At 39.7% G+C, this 19,140-nt stretch overlaps 1 protein-coding gene across 2 annotated transcripts; it reads right to left on the bottom strand.

Moving 5' to 3' along the window:
* Nucleotides 1–5,537: 5,537 nt before the first annotated feature.
* ANP32E (acidic nuclear phosphoprotein 32 family member E) lies at nt 5,538–17,894 on the bottom strand. 2 transcript variants are annotated; one of them, XM_039841478.1, is made up of 7 exons: nt 17,492–17,894; nt 14,520–14,669; nt 13,563–13,685; nt 12,657–12,822; nt 11,408–11,580; nt 8,430–8,484; nt 5,538–7,896 (listed from the first exon to the last, which is right to left on the bottom strand). In XM_039841478.1, the coding sequence occupies exons 1-7, from the start codon at nt 17,543–17,545 to the stop codon at nt 7,826–7,828; spliced, it is 792 nt and encodes a 263-aa protein (XP_039697412.1). In that variant the 5' UTR covers nt 17,546–17,894; the 3' UTR covers nt 5,538–7,825. The 2 variants fall into 2 exon arrangements, with proteins under 2 accessions (XP_039697412.1, XP_039697411.1); XM_039841477.1 differs by having other exon boundaries at nt 11,357–11,580.
* Nucleotides 17,895–19,140: the final 1,246 nt, after the last annotated feature.

Here is a 19,140-nt window from a genome sequence, read left to right on the forward strand (position 1 = left end):
TAGACTCTACTGTGGATCAGGGTAAGGTCATCATGCTTGCCAGGCCAATAAAATATTCCTCAAGACCATCTAGCACCCTCTGTTTTGATCCCACGCCCACCAAAGAGGCTTCTGATTAGTAACTTAGCCTCCCAGTTACTTTTTTCTAGGAAGGAAATATCCTCGACCTCCACGTGGCCACGAGTCCTTGAAATGTGGCTAATCTGAATTGAGATGTAAGCGCAAAATCTACCCCAGATTCCGAAAGCTTTGCATGAAAAAAAGTAAAATATCTCAGTAATAATTTTATATTGATTACATTTTTAAATTACATCATTTTTGAACTATTAGATTAAAAAATATATATTACTGAAATTAATTTTACCTTTTTTTTTAATATGGCTACTAGAAAATTTTAAATTACTTCTGTAGCTCAAATTTGTGGATAGTATTATTTATCTATTGGACAGCACTCATCTAGAATATTGAACGAGAATACTGCAGCCAATGTAAATATACAATTGACCTATAAACAAATAAGTTGAAACAGCTGTTTAGACAAGCACAAGTCTGTCCCTCAGAAACTGATCAACTCTGCACTGATGAAATCAAGCTCTGCTAAACAGAAGACCAGACCTTCACTGAAGTGAGCAAATCATGATTCTGGCATCCTCCAAGCTTCCTGGGCACAAGCTGTCAGCTTAGTCATTTCTCTTTACCTTCTATCATTTCTCTCTCAGCTCATAATCTGGTGTTTAGACTGTGTTCTTCGAGGGATAGGATGAGTATTATTCATCTTTGTTTTCCTTGCACTTAGGTGACTTAAACAAAGGTATTTAAAAGTCTCTTAAACGAACATTCTTCCACATTTTATGGTTTTGATCATAGCTATAGGCTTCCTTACCTTGAAAAGGATTTGTATATAACCTCTCCATTGGTGTCTTCTCCATCTGTTAATTGCAAATGACTCGCAAAGATTGAACACAGAAAAACCTGTAAAAAAGTAATTTAAAGTCATGTGGACTAAAAATAATGAAAAATATCTAATGTGAAAATTCATAACCATCATAGCGCACTGTATTTTGTTATGAAGGACAGAGACTTGGATCACAGAATTGATATTTCATCACTATGCAATGCCCTACATTATATTACCCCTTATTTATCCCTTAAGTCCAACAGCAACCTCAAGCCTAATTAGAATAGTGGTAGAAGGGAAAATAGATGACAGAAAAAGAAAAGGAGGTTTATCATGGGAACAGTATAATGCTTTGGCCTCATGACATAGACCAGATGGCAATAACCCTTTTCTCAGCAAGTAGCTCCTCAAAGTCCCACAGGTTGTAAAAACCAAATTCACTATCAACTTCTCCTGCTAATAATTATTTTTTAATACTGTGGCAGCATCAAAACAAAGACACATACGATCCTCAATATGTGATAAAAAACCTAAATATTTACTGTCAAAAGGAAAATCCTTTTCCGAGAAATGATATTATCCAACAGGAAACCCTGACTTCTTAAAATCCAGGTATGTTCTCGTCTCTTATTTTAGACGAAGTAGATGGCCTTTGTTTTAACCAATTTTGTAGCTGTTTTCTAAAAGTCTTTGAAACTTTCTAAAAGCCCAAGAAACTACTAACATTCGTTTTACTAAAGTTATTCACAGTTGCTAATTCTATAGAAACATGAACCTATCCTTTAATATTGTTTTAAAAATCGTGTACACAAGAATTCAATGGTCTTCTCCACCTTCCGTGGCTCCAAAGAAACCTTTCTGATGTACAAGACAAACTGAGGCAAATATTTTCTAAAAGGCGACTGACTGACTGATTCCAGTAAAAAGTATAACATATGAGTTTCTCTTCGATAATTTGAGACACTTCTAACTACACTTCAGTTGCTCTAAAAGAAGAAAAAAAGTCCTAAACCTGCAAGTCGACCTTTACAAAATTTTCCCAATGGAACCATTCTTTCCTTCCAGCGGAGAGAAGAAAAAGGTCCTACAAATGTTAAAGCTCTTTATCATTTTACATGTAGGCTAGTGTGCAAAGTGGCCTCAGGCCAATCGCATTTCCACCTGACTGAAAAGTGACATAACACACGGCTGTTCATAGTTGCTAAATGGAATGCTTTTCATGAGTGTGGGACTAAGAATAAGAAGACAGAAGCTCTGTAAATCGTTACGCGAGGGTTGTAAAACGTGTAAGAGATAATGAAAATAAGGCAGGTCCCAGGGCCCTGACAGGCGAGCTCCAGCGCGCGGAAGCCGGGCGGAACGCGGGGAGGCGGAAAGCGGAGGGGGGATCGGGCGAACCTTCCACTGACCGTCGGCGCCTGAGCTCCGGCGCGACTCCGACCCTCGCCCCGCGCATGCGCAGCTTCAGTACTGAGCGTCGCGGGCGCGCGCCTGCCCTCGCTTATCTGGGAGCGGGGCGGGCGGGGCAGGCGGGGCGGGGCCACGTGACCGGGAGCGCAGCTTTTCGGGCTCGATCCGAGGCGCTTCGGAAAGCGCCTTTGCAGAGCAATTCCAGGAGCCCCAGTTTGGCTGCAGGTCCGACCTCTTTCTAATCGCTTTGCTTCTCGACTCCGCTCTTGAATTTAAGAATCTGGTTTGGCAGAACTTTTTTGCCATACGTCCTCCCAGTCACGAGGGGACTTCCGGCCAAAATGGCGGCCTGAGCCAACAGCCTCTGAGGGGCTGGACAATTTGGCCAAGGTCACCTAGATAATTTTTTTTTTTTAATTAGGGTTCCATACGAAAGTGATTGGCGCTTTTCATGGCTGCAGTGTCATTTCTCCAGTCTGAATCCCTGTTGCTCTCCCCCAGGACGTTCAAATCCTGTTCCTACTGCTCGAGGCTCCAGAATTATTGGAGCGCGCCCGGCCCTAAAAATAGTACCCTAGAAAAAGAAAAACCGCTTTATATCTCAGGGGTTGAGGGCTTGGGGCAATTAGGTAAATGTTTAAAGAGGCGAATGTCTCATAGGATGTGACACATAATTTACCTCAACATACCCCAAAAGAGCATTTCATTTCAGTTTAAGCATTTAAATAAAATCTCCAGATCTGTTTAAGCCTTGTATCAAGAACCTGAAGTAGTGACACTAGGATAAGATTACCTGCACGATGTTGCTGGTTCGCCCCAGAGGGGTGTGATGGGAAGAAAAGGCCCCGGAAAAACTCAGCCTTAAGGCTGGCATCCTTAAAGTGACAAGGGAATGGGGAAAACGCAAAATGCATGAGGCTTAATTCTAGAGTTCCGATGCTTCGCGTACTGACGGCAACGGCGCGGGAACCTTGGCAGTGGGGAATCAAACAATACTGCAAAAAGATAAAATGCCAAACACGTCCAGAAAAAGAAAAAGGAGGGAGGGAGGGAGGGAGAGAAAGAAAGAAAGAAAAGGAAAGAAGGAAGGAAGGGAAGGAAGGAAGAGAAAAGAAAGAAATTAATTTCCCTCCACATATCCTAATATAGATACCCAACATTGGGTAAAAACAAACAAAAAACTGTCACCTAAATCCTAGTCAGAAATTCTATTGACTTATTTCCTACAGTTATAAATCCTCAACGCGGCAGAAGTGAGTTTGTTCTTAACTCAGTCTTCTCAGGAAACCGGAGGGGGGGGGGTGTGTGCGTGTGTGCGTGTGTGTGCGCGCGCGCGCGCAGCTAATAGCCCTGGACTTGCACTGGCTTCTCTGCCAGAGTTGCGCTGGGATGGTAATTGCCGCTTCTCTCGCAGACTCTCGTTTCCTCTGGTGCTGCTGTCATTGGTTCTTAAGTTTAGTTGCTTCAACTGCAGTTCCTCCCATTACAGTTAACAGATTTCTTCTACCGATCCCAGCTGTCTATATAAATGACGTTAAGCGCCAATGAACACACCGTTGCAGTGTCCTGGGTGCCAAGAGGACCCTGGGAGAAAATGCTTCCAGGTGGAGAAACCCGGTAGCCTCTGTGAGCTAATTCTGGGGCTGTGGAGTGAGTCTACCCAACAAAAGTCACCATTAAAGTGGAGGGCACAGGTCGTGGCCTTCATCAGCAAGATGGTGCAGTCTGAGTACTTAATAGGAGAATCAGAGAAATAGGTGTCTTTACAGTGCCAAAGTAACTTTTTGAACAACTAGAGTACTGTTTTCGCCAGCGTTGTGTACCTATTTAGTGGCCTTTGTCAGTATTGACCAGTAACGTGGATGCGTCCATTTCATAAGTAACCAGGGGCAAATGATGCCTTAAAATTTAAATTATTTGTCAATAGTCATAATATTGAAAAAGTCATGCTTCCAATTCTTTCTTAATCAGAATTGCTTTTGCATGGTAGCTCTGCTTCAGGGTCTTATCACCCCCCAAAGTGGCTAGATTTGTATGAAATAATAGTATTTCACCAGTATGCCAAGTCTTTTTAAAGATTCTCCTGAAGATCAATTCATTTTATAATTTCCATTTTGTGGTATAACCTGTTCTCCTTCAAGTTACAGCTATCCAATAGACTAGTAGTAACACAAGTAGCTGCCTGGGGCCAAATTACTCAAGCCAAGATCTCAAATCTTAGGCTGATTAGTACATGAAAAAGGAATGCAGTAGTAGAATGCTATTATTAAGCAACAGCTGCAGAATATCATTGCATACAGTTCTAGGAACAACAGAGGGGAAATTTTCAGCAACTGGGATAAATGTCATCTGTTCCAAAGCCTCTCTTTAAAATACAGAACAAGGAATAACCATGCTTAAAGTGTTTTTGAATTAGTCTCTCATAGAATTACTTCATTAACACCTCCACCAAAACCTTTTAGTGCATTTCTACTGTCTTGAACCAAGAGGGGAAAGGCTTTGAATTTTTTAAAGATGTAAAACAAAAAATATCCTACTAATTTCAATAAACAATTCCTACAGTTGAAATATACTTCAATATTTTCCATCTCAGAACAGAATTCCCTAATTAAAATACTTTTCAATATTAAACTGTAAAGCGACCACAAAAATATTACTTAACATACTTGTGCCTTGACTTGTTAAAATACATTCCAGAGTTGTCTATAAATGAAACATTTTAAAAACCATTTATCACAAGAAAACCAAAAGAGAGCACAAAAAAATATTTTTTGATTCAGGTTTGATTTACTCAAGGTAAACATGCAAGAATTATGTATGTTTGTATTTACGTTATCTAAGAATTCTGAAGATAAACACAGTATAAAAACTCTGGATTAATTTTAGAAAATTATTGATGTACAATAGGTTTATAATCACTTTAGTTGACTATAGATGTTACTTCAACTATAGGTAATGATTACTTCAAATCTAAATACAAAAAGTGTTGGCTCGATTTGGAACTCCAAAAGGAAAATTAAAGAAATCCAGAATTTTTCTGCTTAGAAAGTTAAATAGGCAGATGAGTTAAACTTTTTAAAATTGTAATGTCTCATATCACATCCAAGTGTTTAAATGAGTTAACGTTCAAGCTGTTTGTTTTTAAAAAGGCTTTCACAAAAAAATAAAAAGACCTTCGGAGCCCCTAATGGTGGTGTTCAGAAAAGTGAATGTCATACACTGAAACTAATCATTAACAACAAATCTTCAATTTATTTGAAGCAATTCGGTTTCAAAAACTTTAAGTTACAGCAGTCACAGAAAAAAACAGGGAACAGTCAGAAACAATAAAAGAATAATCAGGAGTACTGCATTTTTTTGTTTGTTTGTTTTTAACACTGTCATGGCTTTATTCAAAACACAGTTGCACAAAAGTATTAACTTCAAAGTTTTTTAAGGAGAGTTTTGAGGATTTTAACACACTATATACATACTGCCATACAAAGAGCATTAAAATAGGACCAAAAACTTCTACAAAATATAAAACCCACCCTTACTTATTTGCATGAAAATACCACCCACAAAGCTAAATAAGTCTTAAAAAGTTATTTGGAGGCTCTACGTGTGTTTTCAAACCAAAGAACTCTAATTTTGATTGCACAATAAGATGATTGATAAGAAAGTCAATATATAGATTTAATTTTAAAAATAAGTATTTTATAATCTGGCATACAATGTGACAAAAATTCTTCAGGACCAAAACAGGGCATTTCAATTTTCAAAAAGGAATAAAGTATTAGCCTTTTGGAGATTGCAATCCTACCCCAACCCCACTAAACTTATCCCAAGAGTTTTATGTCGGTTGTGCAACTTTTTTAGTTTATCCACAAATAACTTTCTAATTTTCACTTTAAAACCCCAAGTCACACATTTTTAAACTAAAAAATTACTATACTCAGTAATTTAAATGTGTTCAAAGTGTAGAAGTGTAACTTCAATTAATTTGCTGACACTAATTTAAGAAACACATATTCAAAACAAAGTGGGAAAAAAATTTAGAGCCAAGATTAAAAAAGCAATTGCCTAGAACATGGAGCCTCTACAACAAAAATGGAGATGTACTTGTCTACTCATATTATATTTAGTAGCCATATAAGGAAACACACACTCATACTTATCCCAAATATTTTTCTATTTTTAATGGACATCCACTTGAAAACAAGTCTTAATTTTAATATGGATTTAGTTTCAAATATTTCTCCAACTGCCTGATATAGTCCAATCGAATGCTATATCTGGTAATGCTATAAAACTAGGAGGAATAATTAAAGGTTCTATTCAGAAAAACTAGAAATACTTTGCAGAGTGGTATCTAAATCATTTGGGAAGCTAATTTAAAATTTTGACTTGAATGTCTCATTAATTATCAACAAGCAATTGCTCTGACTTTTAAGGAACACTATTGCTGCTTCCAAAAACTTTAAGTTACAGCAGTCACAGAAAAAGACACTCTGCTTCTTTTCTATCTTCATCCTACTAATACAGTCTATACATCTTGTCAACCAAGGAAGATTTACAATAAGCAGAGTCTGTTACATAAAACTGTATTGATAATATTCATATCTCAGAAAATCCTCAGTTTCTTTGACTTAGCTTCTTTAAAACTGAGATAAGTCTAAAAAAGGTGATTGAGGTATAAGACTAAAGGTTTTCCTGGGTATCCATAAGTTTCCCAACTTTTTTTTGAGATAGAGGGAGGAGAGTGAAACAAGAAAGGAAAGTGATCATAAAAGGATTGCTGAGAAGAAAATGAAAAATGCATATTTAAAACAAAAAACAAACAACCGTCAGCATGTCATGATCTTCAGCTTGAAGAACAAAGGGCTCACCTGCAAGTCTCTAAACTTACTATAAGCATTTTTTCCTTCAAAAATAAAACCTTATTAATCACCCAGCTTAAAAGTTTCAGAAACCTAATGACTAGAACCTTTACTATTCTGCTCCTACTTTCCAAGCTACTCGTGCGACAAGCACTCAAAAATCCTTAATAAAAAGCCACTGCCTTCAAACTAAAGATCTTTGGGTCACTGCTAAAAAAATGACAAACTTATCATTCAAGAGACTATTTTCATTTCATATTCCAGCTGACTGTTATTTCGGTTAATTCATAAATAACTTTAAAACCTTATGAATAAAATGCACCATACTACACCTGTGTAAAAGCGATTATGTTTTAATTATGGGCTAAAATGACTAATACAGTGAGCTTGTATTAGAAAAATTAAGATTCTAAATAAACTGCTATGGAGTTTCACAATGGGGGGGGTCAATGAAAAATTTTCTCTACATACAATATGATCATTAACAGACTAGTAAATCTTATTTGGAATGATAAGGCAAAAATAGTAAAACCACACTTTTCCTATAAAAAGTTACACATTATCTTCTGTAGGGATAGCTATTGTACATGAAGAAACAAAGAAGATGTGACCACTCTATTGCACACCCAGGAAATAGGGATTCTGGTCTCAGAATGATCTAGTCATCTTCTTCCTCTCCATCATCTTCAGCATCTCGTTTCCTTTTCTCCCCTCGAAGACCTTCTTCTTCTGAAAGAGTAAAAGGAAAAGTATAAAATACTTAATTTTAATGAATAAACATTTGTTAATTTACAAAGTTTTGACTCTATCTTAGTGAAAAGTTAATGACAAAAAATATCTTTCCTCTCTGAAATTCTTTCAACTTCAGTGTATTGAACAGACTTAGAAATCCATAAATAATGACAGCTTGCTATGCACCCTTGTGGCCAAATCACAAAGTACGGATCCAGAAACTAAGGGCTTGACATTAACAGAATTATTAGTAAATTTTAAAATTTATATTGAAAGACCTAGATAAAGAGTACCAGAGAACAAATCTAAAAAGGGCAATCATTATCCGGAGTGCAACTGTTCTCTGATAGAGAAGGCTTAACTCTCTCTAAAATGGAAGACCCTGAAAAAATAATAAGTTGAGCTCAAAGATCCATTACCTCTTCTTTCCTATTTTGAAAATAAATGTTATAAGCTGTTTTTTTTTTTTAATGGACTTAATGAATACCCTGGGAAAATTGCCCTTCGTTTTCATAGCTAATATAACTCACCTTCTTCTTCTTCTTCTTCCCCTTCTTCAACATAGTCATCATCATCTTCTTCATCCTTGAAATTCAAATATTTAGTTTGAGAATAAATAAGCCATGATACAGATTTTTCACTGTTTAATAATAATACAGCCCAACAAGAACAAAAAAAACTATACTTTTCCCATCTTTTAATAACCTGTCTAACTTATATATGTCCTTTTCAAAAAGCCAACTAAATCTAGTTTCTTTATGAAAATAAGTTTATTGCTCCTTAAAAATACTTTAATTGGCAAATATAAAGAACTGCTAAGTAGTTAGGAAGAATTTGGGACACACCCACCCTTTCCACAGTATCCATAGCCCCATTTGTATCTAGTAATACTTAAAAGAACCTAATTTTCCAGCATTTAGCTAACAGCAAACACTGTAAAGCATTCCATGCCAGAACACCATGAAGCTACTGGGAACAGGAGGAATAGGTGGGGTAGCAAACAGTACACAAAGGAACCACAATAAAAATTAGGAGAACCCGCAGCCTTAAACTAAAGAAAAGAAAGGAAGAGAAGAGGGGAGAAGAGAGAGCAGTGAAGGAGAGGGGAGAGGAGGGGAAGAGAAAGTAAAGGAGGAAAGGAGAAAGAAAAAGAGAGAAAAAATCACTTTAAATATCTTAAATCTGCAAGGAAAGATAAAAAAGGAAATGTAAATATATATAATATTTTTAAAAAGACCTGAGATACTAATCACATTTATTCATTCCTTGATAATTTAGAAAATCCCAAGTCTAAAAAGTGAATTACTTCTTTGGATTTTGTTTGAAACAAAATAGATTAGTTAGTTCATGTTTTTAAGTCTTTTTTTTTTTTTAAATATCATCTGTTAGACCGCCAGAGAGTTGCTCTTAAAGACTCCCATCTTTTCCTAATTAAAAAATGTTTCTTCATTTGTACTTAAGAGCACCATAATTCCCAACTCTTCTAAAGTTTCCTTCCCTATTTTTCATGAACTGTACTATACCTACACAAAGTCCTTTGTACATATTAATTCCTTACCTCTGAAGAGCAGTTGAAGTAGAAATAAGACTCAAACAAAGAATAGCTAACCGAATACCATTTCTATTTCCTTCTAATTTCTTTTTAAATCTCAACAGTTTCTGAAGCTTCTGCTGGCTCTTAGTTTCTAAAAACAAGATTTCATTTTATACATCCAAATTATTTCATAATGCCTGAAATAGTACCCTGCTACCTGGGTACTATACTGACTTAATGTTGTATGTATTATCTCAGGGATTTTTGCTCCATATGTGACCATGTCATTTTTAGTTAATATTTTCTAATGTTCAATGGAATGATAAACATAAACATTTGCAGTTAGCTGAAGGTCATTTTTCAATTACTTAGTACTATTTAGACTTAAGAGGAATTATTAGCATAGAAAGTAAAAAGCCAAAGGCAAAATAAATAAATCCCTTATTTTACCAAATAAATTAAAATTTAGGGGAAAAATATTCAAGTTGTATGTTGATGTAAATGGAACAGGTTACCCTTCTCTACGAGTACTTAAAATACTTAAAGTTCTATTCTGCATCACTGTATAGCTCCTAACTCACTACAGCCCCAAACAAGTTTGAGTCGTATTTTTTTCCACACAAGCTTTATATTTAAAATGATATCAGAGAAAAATGATCATTAATCAGTGATATCACCTATATACCCAATGTAAAAGTTATTAGGGAAACAGATGATAATACTAACAATTTTGAGTCTAAATAAGAGATGTCATTTTTAATAAAAAAAAAATTATTTTAAATTATGAATTTTGAAAACAAGACAACAATTTAACATTAGGAGAAAATAACTTATCTAAAGATAACTCCCGGGAGCTAAAGATCATTTGCTCAAGTCATGTGACATTTCCCATGAGCCCACTGTGTCCCAGTCAATGTGCCAGACGCTGAGCTACAAAGGCGACTGGCCTGCCCCTTAAGGAGCTCACCAACTGGCCCAATAAATACGTATTTATAAAAGTGCCTACAGGTAACAGAAGCCTAATCTAGGTTTGAAGGTAACAGATAAAGGAGTGACTGTATGAAAATTATAGAGAGCTTCAACAATGAGGCAACTCCAGAGTTGACTTTTTAAATATAAAAGTTCACGAGGCGTGATTTGGGTGGCGATCATACAAGGATACCCATATGTAAAACTTCATGGACGTGTACATAAAATCTGTGCACTTTACATGTTTTATATATTTATGTTTACCTCAGAAAAAAGAAAGTTCATCAGAGGGCATGAGTACAAATTCATTTCAGATAAACAATGTATTACATATTGTTTATATTAATAGAAAACTCATATACAGACAGAAAGGCAAAAAAATAGCTTCGTGTGATGATTTAACTTGGCGTAGAGGGAGATAAAGCCAGAGAATAAAGGACCTTGCATGTCTCAGTGGCAACAGGAAAGCATTAAACGGTCCCAAGGTGGTGAGTGATATGATCACATTCGCAGTCAGACCGCGCAGACAGCACCACAAAGGATACACCTGAGTGGTGACACTGCATTCAGGGAGGGCGCTGAGAAAGCCACTACAGACGCAAAGCAAGAACTCTTTAGGGGTAAGACTTTCCTGAGTGCGTACAATGTGCCAGCAACTAGATAGGACTTTGTTAAATACTTAAAACGATATTATGAAGTTGGTACAATCTCAGTGTTATATGTGCAGAAAAGCTCAGGAACATTTGTAAAACGTTTCTACCAGACCATGTCCCTGACAGCAGAGTGGATCCGAGAGATATCTGGGAGGTAAAATCAGTAGGTGTCTATAACTATTGGATACAGTGTGAACTGGGGGAGGGGGGTAGCGAGAAAAAAAGACAAGTCAGATATATGCACCTCATTAAGTTAGAAATAACTCAGATTTCTACACAACGTACTTTTTATAGTACTTAACTCTGTGCCTAAATAGTTAATTTTCAGGTCATGTAAGAAGGGTCTGTTCACCTGAATTTCTTCTTTCATTAAGTAAGAGAGGCCCACTTCCTCTTCTCCCTCTCCCAGTTCTGAGCCCGGTTCGTCTTCATCATCATCGTCCTCTTCCTCTTCCTCCTCTTCCTCAAATCCTTCAGGTGGACCAGCTTCATCTTCCTCTTCATCTTCATCGTCTTCATCTCCATCTTTAAAAATATTTTAAAAGATGAGCAAATGGCTGGGCAAGTGTTTCTTTGTGATATGTTGATCCTTTTAACCGTTGCCCGCAATCACTTCAATCTCTTAAGCCAATGGGTGGGAAGTATCTCAGGGTGATTTTATTTTTAAGCATGTCCCTTTTATGACATCCATATTTTCTATTTGAGAAATATGGTTTCTAAATTGTGAAATTTTTCCAAAGTATAGATCTTATTCAAAACAAAGTTTTTTACTTTGTGAACACTTTAAAACCTGCTTGTTAATCATTCCATCACTTTATAACATTGTCTATCCATCAAATTCTTTTCCAATAATGGTAACAAAGTATCTCATTACTAATAACAGCTACTTTGTCATCTGATCTATTAATTACCCATTCACTCAAAAATGTATATTCACCATCTAATTCTAGAACATTTCCATCACCCTCCAAAGAAACCCAAATCTATCAGCAGTCCCTCACCATTCTCCCTCCCCCAGCCCTGGCAACCACTAATCTACTTTCTGTCTCTGTGAATCTGCCTACTCTGGACATTTCATGTAAATAGAGTCACACGCCTTTTGTGTCTTTTAACTCAGTAGAATGTTTTCAAGTGTTATCATGTGTCAGAACTTCATTCATTTTTATGGCCGAATTATATTCCATTGTATGGATATGTCACATTTTGTTTATCCATTTATCAACTGATGGACACTTAAGTTGTTTCTACTTTGTGGCTATTATAGATATAATACTGTGATGAATTTTTTTTAAGTACTATTTTAAAAGTTGCAAAGTAAACTTAAAAAATAAAGAAATGTTGCCACTTAAACAGGTGGTGAATATACAAGTTTATACAGATATAAAATTTCATGAAGCTTGATATAATAATCATTAAATTCTCCCAAAGATATCAAAAATCTGAAAGAAGAAATACAGGACTAGAACTGTAAGTTTTTAAATTTTTCTTGTCTTACTAACATCTTTTTTTTTCTATGCCTAAATATCCATGCCCAATCTAATTTGCGTGGCCAGAGCAGAGGTTATAATTGTGACACGTTTACGAGTATTAAGAACGATTACCCTCATCATCCTCCTCTTCCGAGTCTGGTGCTTCGTTATCATCCTGATCAAATCCATCTAAGTATGTGATTTGCTGCAGCAGTTCAAAAATACTCTCTCTATAATCTTCCAGGTTTGTGATCTCACAGTTAAACAAGTCAAGACTTTTCAAATTTTTAAGATTTTGCTGGAAAAGTAAAAAGTTAAAACTTACGTTCGAGCTTTAAAATATCAAGTTATTTCTTTTTAATTCATGAACCAGAATATACATACTTGAATGATTTTTGGATTTTTAGAATTTTATGATGGAGGGTTATTATATCAAGCACAGTCATTCCCTTAACAAGGCCCTGGCATGGAAACTCCAGGAGTAGGAACTGTGTTTTATTCACAACTATGTCTCCAGCACTTGGCTAGTGCTCTACTTATGGCAGGCATGCAATAGATTTTGTTGACTGAATTTGTGCATAAATAGGCAACAAAAACAACATATTTAGTTTAAATCCACAGTCAAGCTTACTTTCAACAATTTCAACCTCTTCCCAAGCTTTTTAAAAATCAGAGCAACAATTTTCAGAGTTTTACTTCATCTCCTTTTCCTGATACTAGGTAACAAAGGAGCAAATAATGAAATCACTCAGAAAAAAAACTAATCAAGAAGGGAAACAGAATTTAAGAAAATACTAGAACTTTTCAAACCAGATATTCCACTCCTGATGTTGATGATACAAAAAATTTCTCATCAGTTTAAAATTTTATCTGAATGTTGTACTCCAAAGGAAAAGAAAGCAATAACCATCTAGATCACAACATATAAGAAATTCAGAAGTTTCAAAAGACTGAAATAGAAATTAATAGGATAAAATAAGGAAATCTCAGAAAATTCAACCAAAAAAAGCAAGTCCAGAGACAAACCTTTCCACTTACCAGAGCTTCTACTGTACTGAGATCTTTGATTTTGTTTCCACTCAGATTGAGGTAGGTGAGATTTGGACATTTCTCTGCCAGGACTTCCAAGCCTCCAGAAATTATATTGTCACTGAGTTCCAACTATATATTCAACATGAGGATAAAACCAAGAATGGGAAAGATTTAGATCAAAGATTTTAAAAATAAATCAAAAGGCAAAAGGACTGTCATTCTCTCTGGTTTCAAGAGACTATCACAAGTCATTAATTTCCAAATTCCACCAACTGCCAAATAATGTATTAAAACCCCTATACAGATGCTCCTCGATTTATAACAGAGTTATCTCCCGAAAAACTCATCATAAGTTGAAAATATTATAGGTTGAAAATGCAATTAACACACCTAAGGTACTGAACATTGCAGCTCAGCCTGACCCACCTCACACGTGCTCAGAACATTTACATTAGCCTCCAGTTGGGCAAAAGTGCCTCACACAGCGAATACACTGTAGAGTATCAGATATTTTCCCTTGGGATTACATCACTGACTAGCCCAGACATAGATCAAAATTCAAAATTCAAAGTACGGTTTCTATTAAATGTATATGGCTCTCCACCACCATAAAGTGGAAAAATCGTGAGGCCAACCGTCATAAGTCAGGGATTATCCGTATAATGGGCTCTTAACCCGGGTTTGGTTCCAGTTGGATAATAGATGGATTTTACATTTTAGAGAAAAGCATTCGGTAGCTGTTAAATCTAAATTCAAGCCATAAAGCAATTTCATTATTAAATTTAAATTTCTAAAAGCAATATTAGAGCTGATTCCAAAATCCTACATAAGCCTTTAACTTACCTCTAAAACTTAGAACCTTCTAATTAAAAGGCAGAATGGTCATTCCATTTGGCCAAAAACTAAAAATAACAGCCCTTTGATATCAAAACCATGATGCTTTCCCACCTACTGTCAACTTACCTTTCGAAGTTTATTTAAGCTGGGCAGTCGGGCCAGTGAACTTAGTTCCACATTAGCCATACTCAGAAACTCTAGTTTTTTAAAAGTATCGTTCAGGCCCTCGATTTCCCCATTGACACATAGGCAATTATCAAGGACTAACTCTGTCACCTGTGAGAGAGAACATACATGATTCTTTAGTTCTCAGTCTGTTTAGCAAAAGACCTGGGTCCTGACACTGAAAATGTGAACATTAAAACCACCAATCCCCTGACACAGACCCTTTTCATTCTGCCCCCAAAATGAAATATGGTCTGAAATCATCATTATAAGTTAATCTTTTAAATTTAAATTGGACTAAGAAGTTTAATGCCTGCTTCAAATCACTCATCTGTAAAAACTAAAACTTTGAAAAGGGTCCCACGTGAAACTTGTTTCTGACCCTGATGAAGACGACTCTCAACATCAGAGCGAATATCTATGGAGTGAGGGGACACGTAGGCTATTGGGAATGCAAGTGGGCTGCCCTAAAACAGTAGGGACACGAAATTGTTTTATTCTGGGGTTTTCTTGTTTTTGTTTTTTTCAGTTTAACCCCCTTTATCTTTGGTTGATAAATGCCACCATAACTCGAAAATATCTTGTTACTTTTCATGAAGAAATAGTAGAAAGCTCCTTCTGAGGCGACCCAGCTTTTGGATGTCATTTGTTCTAATATCGAGGCCAAACAATATCACCCAGAACAATAAATCCTTGACAAACATTATTTCTCTCTGCCATCCCAGTAGCATTTTTGTGGACTTTTCCCCATTCTTGGGACGGGGCTGGATCTTCTATTAGGTCAGAGTTGTAAAACAGAACTTTCTGGTGTGGGCCTAAATGGACTTAAGGGGCAGGCAGGAGCCCCTGGCTCTCCATTCCCAATGCGAAAATATGTCTGAAGCATTTTGAGGGCTAAAAAGTAACAAAGAATGCCATCTTCTCTGTGTAAATGACTTTGACATAATTATTTCCATGAGCAGAGAAGGCACCATGATCTGTTTAGAGAGAAGGAAACCAAGGCCCCTGAGGGTGAGAATGACTTGCCTACTGTCACAGTTTGTGTGTGGCAGAGCTGTCCCTTCACTCTTAAGTCTTTGGACTCCTAGTCTAGTGAGTAGAGGAGAGTGCCCCTAGATTTGGTGTCAGAAAACCAGTTCTTTCACTTGAGTAAATAACTGCAGGCCCTGAGACTCCGCTAATTTGGATTCTAGAATACAACCCACCTTACAAGTCTGTCCGAAGGAGGAAAGTAAATAACAAACACGGAAAGTGCTTTGTAAACTGTAAAGAGCTATGCAAATACAAGAGACCGTTATTACACCACAGGGGAGGAAGGAGAGGATGCAAAATGGCAGGCCCTCCCCAAAGCAGGCAAGGAAATTACTGCGATAGGGTAGATAACAGACGCGCCGCGGGGGTGGGGGTGGGGGTGGGGGGTCCGCTTTTCCAACCGAAGACATGAAAAAGCACTCTAAATGTGGGCTCCTGACAGACAGCTTGTTCAGTTTGATTTTTTTTCTGAAACTCATGAAGAGTAGGCCCCAGAAAACTTGAAGTTCTCTCTGGGATGACAGCGACTATTACCACCTCCAGGCCCCTGCCAATTTCAGGGAAACGATCTTCTTTTTTTTTTTTTTAAGTACATAAAGATCTCGGGTTCCCACTCTGCACGCCGCCGCAGCCCGCGGGGCAGACCCCACTCGTCCCCGATGCTGGTGTGCACAGGCGCCGCCTCCGCCCCGAGTTAAAAATGATACCCCTGAGATCCGAGTCCTGGGTCTAACTCAGGCTGCAATTAGCAAGGCGCGGGACGCTGCCCCCCGCGATCGCAGGCGTGAGGTTCCTCGCTGGTCACCGGCCCCAGCTCTGCAGACCTGCCGCTCCGACCGACGGGAAACCCCACACGGGGCGGGGACTCCCCAAAGGAAAACGGGGTCGCCTCCCAGCCCGCCTTCGCCCGGAGCCTCCGCCCCGGGGGGAAGGGCTGGGTGAAGCCGAGGAGGCGACCTCGGAAAGGAGGCGGAAACACCTGCCGCCCGACCCCCGAAAAGTTGACCGCGACCCCGCCTCACGTGGCCCCTCCCAACCCCGTCTCTTTAACTAAGGCGACAGCGGCGAGCGCGCATCATTTAGTCTCGCCGAGCCCATCTTGAAAGCACAAACTACTACGACCCATTTGTTGAGTTGTGTGAAGCCGTCTCCAGGGATCAGATTCGGAGTTGCGGCCACCACGACGCGCCGAATCTCGTTACACGGCGTGGGGCGGGGGGGAGACGAAGGGGATTACGCCTCGAGTCCCCTCCCCAGCTCGATGACGGCGACGGGTCCCAAAACCCAGAGGCGGCCGGACAGCCGGCCGCTGACCCAGATTCCGCCCGGCGGCCGGCGGCGCGCGCGGCTCCCCGGGCCATGGGCGCCGCCGGCGGCGGGTGGTCGCCGACTCCGCGGGCGACCCCAGCCCACGCCCGGCGCGACGTCGCCGGACGCCTAGGGGCCTCGAGGCCGGGGGCGCCCCCCCCCCGAAAAAAAGAGAGTTGGCAGCGCTGAAGAAAAGTTGGACTAACTTCTCGGGCGACGGCGGCTGCGGCGGGGGCGAGTGGGGCCGGGGGGTCGCGCCCACGCCGCCGGCCCCCAGAGGAGGAACTTGGGTTGCCGAGGGGCCCCAACAGCCCGCTTCCCGCCCCCACGAGGCCAGGGTACCTGGCTCGGAGAGAGGCTAACGGGGCCCAAGCCCCCATGCACACAAAAACGCCCCTAGAAACTTCAGCCCTTCGCCATTTTAAGTAAAAGGTCTTAATGATTTAAAACTTCAAGGGAAACATCCCCCCCGACCCTAACCCCAGGTGGGGGTGAATTCCTTATCCCTCCCTCCGCACCCACCCGGGCCCCCCGAAACCCGACCCTCCGAGTCCAGGGCTGGTGGGGAAGGGGAGGGGGCTGAGTCATCTCACCTCCTCCGGCGCTCGGTTCCTTAACTCCAGGTTAATCCTCTTCTTCATCTCCATGACCTCCTCCTGCTCTTCTGCTGCTCTCCTCCCTAGCCCTGTCCTGCCTTTCCCACTACCCTCAACCCTCAAATGGTAAAAGATTTGGAAATGAATGAAAAGAAACGCAAATATAAACGCCCACCACCACCAGATAGGTATGGGGGAGAAAGAAGAGAATAGCAAATGGAGTCCAAGGAGTTGGGACTCTAACTCGACTGCCCCCACCTCCTTGTCCACACACTCGCGCGCGCACTCACACACACGCGCGCGCACTCACACACACACACACATACACACATACACCCGCAGTTCCTTCCCCTTCAATGGCTGCTCCGAGACTGAGCCTCCATGACACGGCACCGCCAACCCCCTGGCCTACACTCCACCCACCTCCCGAATGTATTGGTTAATGCTTCAGCATCACGCTATTCTATTGGGCAGCATAAATGTCCATCAGTCTTGAGGGCGGACCTGAACCAGAAACACTGGGCCTATTGGCTACGACCAAGCGCGCAGTTAACTCCGATAGGTCCAGGAAGGTGTTCGTCCGGGAGAAATGATTTTGAATCCCAGTAGCCCCCCTCCTTTTCTTTGTGTGGTTGGCGCGCTTTCCCTAGGCGCTGAGACGTTTTCGATGCATGTTGGTTGTTGTTTTGTTGTTTTTTTTTTTTGCGGGGGCGAGGGGAGAGGTGTTTTTGTTTTGTTTTGTTTTGTGTTTTGAGGTTAGAAAAAAGCACCCTTGTTACGTGCCCAAGTTGCAAGACTGGTAATACAGCACACGGCACGCACCAGCTCTTGGCCGTTTTAAAGCACAGCTCCTGCTTTGCAGCCAAGGTGCACAGCAACGTGCCCATCACATAAAAAGCATGCCTTCGTGGCACTGACTTGCCGGAGACAGGCTTCTGGTGTAGAACCAGAGCCAAGATAAAGATGGTGTTTTAACTTCTACCATGAAGGACTGGACGATTTTGAAAGCAGTTGGATGAAGTATGTAAGTTAGGCACCTTTAAACAGAATTGCCTTGGAGGATTTGTTACTGAGGTAGTTGTTGCTGTCATGAACACTAAGACCTTGGAGGAAAAACAGCGCTGGCCTAATGAAAATCAGACATCAATGCGCATGTAAATGGTACTGCAATGCCTCTCCTTTCTAATTTCCCTGTGGTTGGTTTCCATGCAAGTCTGCAGGTAAAACGTGCTTTTAAAAGTCTGTCAACGTGCGAAAGAAAAGAGCGGGACAAGAATGATTTTTAAAATTTTTGCCTTGCGAGTCTAACTTTTACTCAGTTCTTGCTTAAATTTTGTCCTTTTCATTCCCTTACACCTTTCTTGGGATAAATACCCAAAGAAATTCCATATGATTTCCGGAAGGGAGTGGGTGAATTAGGCCAACCTCTCTCGGAGCTGAGTGTTCACTATTTTTCCACGTTCTCGGATTGGAGACGGGTTTCCCAGCGGACTCCTCACCATTACTCCACCGCCCAGTCCTGCCTGGGTACAGAGACACACAGCTCCTCAAATAGGCTTAATTTAAAATGTAAATATTTGGTATTTAGTATGTTAACTACTTCAAAGGAAAACAAACTAATGATTGCCTTCTCCTTGCTAAGTGTT

This window comes from Pteropus medius, unplaced genomic scaffold (assembly GCF_902729225.1).
Source record: "Pteropus medius unplaced genomic scaffold, Ma_sr-lr_union100, whole genome shotgun sequence".
NCBI lineage: Eukaryota > Metazoa > Chordata > Mammalia > Chiroptera > Pteropodidae > Pteropus > Pteropus medius.

What these genes read in the sequence shown, in the direction of transcription:
- ANP32E (XM_039841477.1), bottom strand. Translation starts at nt 17,545, where the DNA reads ATGGAGATGAAGAAGAGGATTAACCTGGAGTTAAGGAACCGAGCGCCG. An exon ending in GCTTAAATAAACTTCGAAAG is followed by an intron (nt 13,686 to 14,519) that starts GTAAGTTGACAG and finishes TTGAATATATAG; the next exon opens with TTGGAACTCAGTGACAATAT. An exon ending in GGAAGAAGAAGAAGAAGAAG is followed by an intron (nt 7,897 to 8,429) that starts GTGAGTTATATT and finishes TTACTCTTTCAG; the next exon opens with AAGAAGAAGGTCTTCGAGGG.